This window comes from Heliangelus exortis, chromosome 13 (genome assembly GCF_036169615.1).
Source record: "Heliangelus exortis chromosome 13, bHelExo1.hap1, whole genome shotgun sequence".
Taxonomy (NCBI): domain Eukaryota; kingdom Metazoa; phylum Chordata; class Aves; order Apodiformes; family Trochilidae; genus Heliangelus; species Heliangelus exortis.
Window position 1 is genome coordinate 11,166,992 of NC_092434.1, and position 5,838 is coordinate 11,172,829.

The 5,838-nt window shown below is 45.8% G+C and overlaps 1 protein-coding gene across 2 annotated transcripts; it reads left to right on the plus strand.

Moving 5' to 3' along the window:
• Positions 1-85: 85 nt before the first annotated feature.
• Positions 86-5,603, plus strand: ORC6 (origin recognition complex subunit 6). 2 transcript variants are annotated; one of them, XR_011728472.1, is made up of 7 exons: positions 86-221; positions 847-976; positions 1,249-1,412; positions 2,422-2,511; positions 3,130-3,242; positions 3,665-4,515; positions 4,915-5,603. XR_011728472.1 is itself a non-coding variant. In XM_071756829.1 (7 exons), exons 1-7 carry the CDS (start codon positions 157-159, stop codon positions 5,055-5,057), a joined length of 777 nt encoding a protein of 258 aa, XP_071612930.1. In that variant the 5' UTR covers positions 111-156; the 3' UTR covers positions 5,058-5,603. The 2 variants fall into 2 exon arrangements, 1 of the variants encoding a protein (XP_071612930.1); XM_071756829.1 differs by having other exon boundaries at positions 111-221; positions 4,444-4,515.
• Positions 5,604-5,838: the final 235 nt, after the last annotated feature.

Genomic DNA, 5,838 nt, shown 5'->3' on the forward strand with positions numbered 1-5,838 from the left:
GCCGCTTCCCCATTGGTCCGCTCCGAGGAAGTGGCCTGCTCCAAGCCGATTGGCGCAGAGGGCGATGATTGGCGGCGAGGCCGACCAATCCGCTGCCCGAGGGGGTGGTGCCTAAGGGAACCGCGCGTTAGGCGGGCGGGAGCGGCGGTGGCGGGGATGGAGCGCGGGGTTGTGCGGAGCCTTGCCAGCCGGATGGGCCTCACCGAGCCCGGCGTCATCAGGTACCGCGGGTCAGCGTCCCCTCAGGCGGCCCGGTCCCGGCGGAGCTCCGAGAGCCGTGTCTTGCGGAGGGCGTTGTGCTGGGCTGGGGCTGTAGCTGCCGGGGGTTGGTGCCGTCTCCTTGCACCGGGGAAGGAGCTGCGGGGTGCGCAGCGCTCCCGGTTACCGCCCGGCAGCTCCAGCCGGCTGCCCTGCTCCCGGGAGCGCTGTTCCCGCCCGGATAGGCGAGTTTAGCCGTCCGGTTCCCACCTGGTCCGCTCCCCTTCATCTGCCCGGCGGTGCCGCCCGGCCCTCCTGGGCTCCTTCTCCCCCGGTGCTGCCTCGCCGCCTGGCAGATCCGGTGGCATTGGGCTCCTGCGGGACTTCCGGGCGATGTGAACAAAGTCACAGAGCTGGAGGTGTGTGCGGGTAGCGCCTGAGACACGGCAGCCAAAAACGCAACTCCCGTGCCGCAAGTTTTTCGGGGCGCGGCGTTACCCGGGAGCCGCCCTTCCCCACGGCATCTGCTGCAGCCGCTGCCGGGACCGGGGCGCTGGGCTAGGGAGGCTCTGGGTCAGTTCCTGACCCGTTCTTCCTCTCCTGTAACAGTTTGGTTAACGGGAGCTTTGGGTGCTGCGTGTCTTGCAGGAAAGCCGAAGAGTATCTGCGTCTGTCCCAGGTGAAATGCACGGGATTAATGGCTCAAATGACAGCGACCAGCAGTGCCGTGATGTGCCTGGACCTAGCAGCGAGTTTCATGAGACAACCAGTGGACAAAGTAAGATGCTGGGTGGTAGAAGAGTCAGGCAAACCTCACTCTCAGTGAAGGGGTCTAAAAATAGCACTGCATTAAAAGATGTGGTATTCCTGGGTGGTTAATCTGGCTGTGTACAATCAAAATTTACATCATTCATTGCACAAATTTGTTTAGTATCACAGATGAATTTTATGGTGTTGTGTAGTTTCTCCCCCATCTATTTAGATTGCCTGAGGAAGATGTTTGGAAGGAATCGTGCTAATTCTTGGGGTTTGTCTTTGTCTTCTTGACAGAGCTATTTTGTTAAACTCTCTGGTTTGAACAAGACCACCTACCAGAGCTCCATGAAGTCGCTGGAGTGTTTGCTAGAGGTGAACCCCAGACTGGGAATGAGAGACTTGGCTGTGCAGTTCTGCTGCACAGAGGCAGTGAACACCGCTTCAAAAATACTGGAGAGGTGAGGAAGCTCTCCTGAGCACACTGGCAACCACTAATGAGATTCTTTGGTCATTAGATATATAAAGAGGTTGATGGTTCCATGGTCCACTGACTGAGGGGCGAGGTGAGCTCTTAGCACGGACAACCCAGCCATTCACCTAGACTGCTTTTTAGAATATGTGCTAGAAAGACTTAGCCACAGAATTTCTGCAAGTCATTGTGTGAGTCTCAGTTCTTCAGCTGGGATGAGTGTAAAAAAAATATAGGATTCTCAGTCCCTATATTTGTCAGTAGCATCACGCAGTCTTATGTGTAACTTTTGTCACAGTGATGCTTTGTAGAAACAAATTTCTCCTTTCCTCTCTTAAAATGCACATTACTCATCCTGCAAAAACAATAAGTAGATGGGGATCTACTTATGGGGATTCAACAGATTTAGCTAAAATTTTGTACTCTATAACCTTGACTTTAACAAGAAGAGTCACTGAAGAGCTCTCTTGTGGATTGCTGACATCCTGATAGCACATGTTTAAATGTTGTAAGGTCAGTGAACAACGGCTGTGTATGCTTGTCAGTATTTAATACAAAGTAAAAAGTAGCCTGGAGACAGGTAGACAGTAAAAAATTATCTTTTTCAGTGCTCCACATCCACCATATAATTTTCCATATTTAAGCCTTCATCTCTAATATATATATAGTGGAGGAATTGAAGAATCTATAATTCTACCCTCTACTATAAGATAGATCTTATCTTAAGTGCTGGGTGGTGGGGAACACAAGAAATAGATTATATAGATGTGTCTTGAGCCAGAGCCCTGATTTTAAATACCTTGATTTCAAAAGAAGAGGTGACTTTTCCATAGTCTCTCTTGCTTTTCACAGCCAGTGGTGACTGTTTCTACTTGACTGGATTTCAAAGGACCAAGGGATCCAGCAGGACATTTGTTCAACTGGTCAACATCCTGTGACAAATTAATTCCAACAGTTTCATTTGAGGCAAATGCACTGTACAATTCTTTGTTCTTTAGGTATGAATCCAGCCTCTCTGAAGCACAGCAAATGGACCTCGATTTCTCAAAACCACTTTTTATAACAGCTGCACTATTCACTGCATGCAGGTGAGTGTAGCTTAAGGGATCTTTTATGGGCTTATATGCTTAGTGAGCCCCCAGACAGACACAGTGCTTGAGCTAGAAAAGTGGCTGATTCATTCAGGATGTCCGAAGAATCTGGTTTAGCACGTCTGCTCCCCTGCTCCTGGAAGCAGAGATGGCTGTAGGAAACCAGGACTTTTCTTACATTAAAATCTCCAATTTACACTGCATTTGCCTTCAGGAGAAAGCAGAAATATTGTATCCAACACCCAGAAAAAGATCTTGAGTTACTTATCCTAAAATAAATTAAACCTGTATTCCCTGATGTGTAACTGGATGTTTTGGGTAATTCCATTAAGAAACATCCATGGCAGTGGCTGAAAACCTTCTCGTAGTGTTTTGCACTTCATCCTCAGCCTGACCAGCACAGTATCAATATCAAATTTAGTAGGAAATATTTCCATTGTCAGTATAGATTTGAGTTGGGTACAAAGCAAAAAGTTGCATGGCTTTTGGTGAGATAGTGCTCAAGGTACAAGAATGGCTTCTTCTGAGCACCAAGAGGCATTCTCACAGTAAATGTCACCTGAGTGATAGTTGGAGTGTTGCTTTGTACAGAGATAACTTCACTTTCTCTTATAGGTGTTTGAAGTTAAAAGTGGACAAAACTAAAATGTTGGCTACATCGGGGGTGAAAAAACCAATATTTGACCGTTTGTGCAGTCAGATGGAGAAGATGAGCCAGAAACTAAGCAGTAAGTTTTTGGCTTTTTCCCTGTAAGACAGCATACCCATTGCCTGGCCTTACAGTGCCCCATCCTTTGCCACTGATGATTTTATTCTGAGGACTTGTAGCAGTCCCAGCCACAGCTGCCCATCCATTCCAACATGTTTCCTGAAGCTCAGTCACAGTTATTGCTTCTGGAGAAGTCACAACAGCTTAATACATTGCAAGGCCAAAAATATTTTCCTTCTTAAATGCTCACTGCTCCTTACATTTTCTGCTGCTTCAGTTTATTCCCTGCTTCTCCCATACTACCTATCCTGGATTTTTTCCTACTGCTTGCTTACTGCATCCCGTTGGCATGGCAACATGACACACAAATTAACACATACATCTTGCCACCTCTCTTGTTTTGACTGACTCACTTCTCTGTTTTCCTTTCCCTCACTGCAGGATTAGCAACCCTAAACCTTGCTCTTCTGGTAGTAACAGCCATTACCCAACACCATCCCTCCACATACAGTGGGCAGACATGAGGAATTTTTCTCACCTGTTGTTGAACCAGCAGTTTTCTCTACTCCTTTGTGTGGAGGAGGAAGCTTGAAATGCCTTCTATATCCTTATATCTCTGCTCCTTCCTGCTTATCTCGTTTTTCCTTTCCCAGGCTTGCCCACTGACAGTACTCCTGCATCACTCCATCTTCACGCTTCATATTACAAAGCCTTCTGGAATTCACTGCTTGAACCCAATCCAAAACCTGCTCCTCTCTCCTTAGGCATGGGAGTGCACTGCCCTATAAAAAACGCAAAACATCACCCTACCACTAAAGGAGCTAAAGGCAGCTGGGAGTTTGTGCATCTTTATATATGGACAGCACGCCAGGTGTAAAGTGTAGAAATGGGATAGAAGTGGGAAAAAATTGCTGATAATCCTGCCCAGGTAATCAAGAAGGATAGCAGTGTAGTTTTGGTGTTTGAACATGGTGGATCCTTGTGGTTACAAATACAGCAGTGGTGCTGGTTCAAGCAGCCAACCAGTCTGTAATCCTTGAAGGGTGCTGGCATCTCTGTATGTACAGCTTGAGCATCAAGCTGACCAGGGAACTCTGAGTGGAAGACAATATTTTCAGAAGATGGCAGTGCTGTCAAAGAATTGTATGTGGTAGAACACCATCCTTGGGGCCCTGAACACCATTCTGAAGTAAAGCAACTTCCTTATTTTTTTTTTTCAGATGATGTTCCACAGACTGCAGTGACACCTCAAAGTCTGCAGACTGACCTGGAGCACTCTGAGAAGGAAGATGGTAGGTTGTGTTTAGCTGTGAACTAAAATCACCTCACCAGAGGAGTTCTGAGCTTTATTGCTGCTTAATATATTAGTTGTGTTAAATGCCAAAATACTCAGTTCACAGCAGCCTACTCCATTCTGCAAACCACTGGCTAATGAAAGGACAAAGGAAGAGAACTTAGCAGAAAGACAGTGGTGTTTATACTGAGTAGTCCTAGCAGAATTAAGGACAACTGTTCCATTCAGACAGAAAGGTGAAGAAGTGACTGTTCTGGCAGGTGAGGGGAGCAGCAAGCCACAGGATTAGATAACAGAGTGACAGACCCTGTGTCTGTACATTTTCTCACTGCCATGGTTATTCCCAGCAACATAGTGCCCATGATGGCCTCTCATGGGCTTTCTTCTTCTCTCATAGGATCTGAAGATGATGAGGAGATGCCATGTAAGCGGCCAAAGACTGAAACAGAGCAAGACTATGAAGAATGGAAAAAGAAAATCCTGGAAAATGCTGCAAAGGCACAACAGACTAATAGGAGTACTGTCTGTAGTGCCACCTAGTAATGTAACTGCTGCCTGCTCATGATTTTAACTCTCCCTTTGCAATGAGGAGAGTTACGGTAGCACAAGAGCAATGGCTGCCTGGTTGCCAGCTGATTTTTTTTTTATTAGCTACTTTTCAAGTATTTATGAATGTTATTTTAGTAATAACAGCATAATTGAGGTGATTTTACAAGAACTACTTGCCAGGCTTGTTCCTGAGCAGCCATGGCATTAGGTGGTAGAATATATGCTTTTATTCTGCTGCAAGAAACAGATAACATTCTGATGCTCTGGTTAGTGTAAATAAGTTCCACATTACATGCCCCTGTGCTCGTGGCTGGAAATAGTGAAAAAAGAGGGAGGGGACTAACAGTGCCTTGCTAAGCTGCAAAACCAGCAGGAGAATTAAAATACTGATAGGTTTTGGGTTTTTTTTTTACTGTTTTAGAAATATTGTTTAGTCACTGTTTTTGACTTATTTTTATGATCTGTATGGGACTGAAGTCTCTTGCACTTGTCAAGGGTCCTAAATATTCCAAGAAACAATAAAGAAAGTGGAAGGTTCTTGGCATTTGTCATATATAAAATTCTTAATGTACTAAATAAAAGACATACAGGATATGTTTGTGCTTTAAAGAGGAAGATATCCAGGGGACAAGGACCTTGTCTGGGTAATACAGGTTTATTGCCTCTCTCAGTCACAAATGTAGGGAGGAGGAGAGAGTAGGGCACCCTGTAGTTCTCAGAAACTTCTGTGATCCTACACCTTCATCCTAGCTATTCAAATTACAAATTGCAT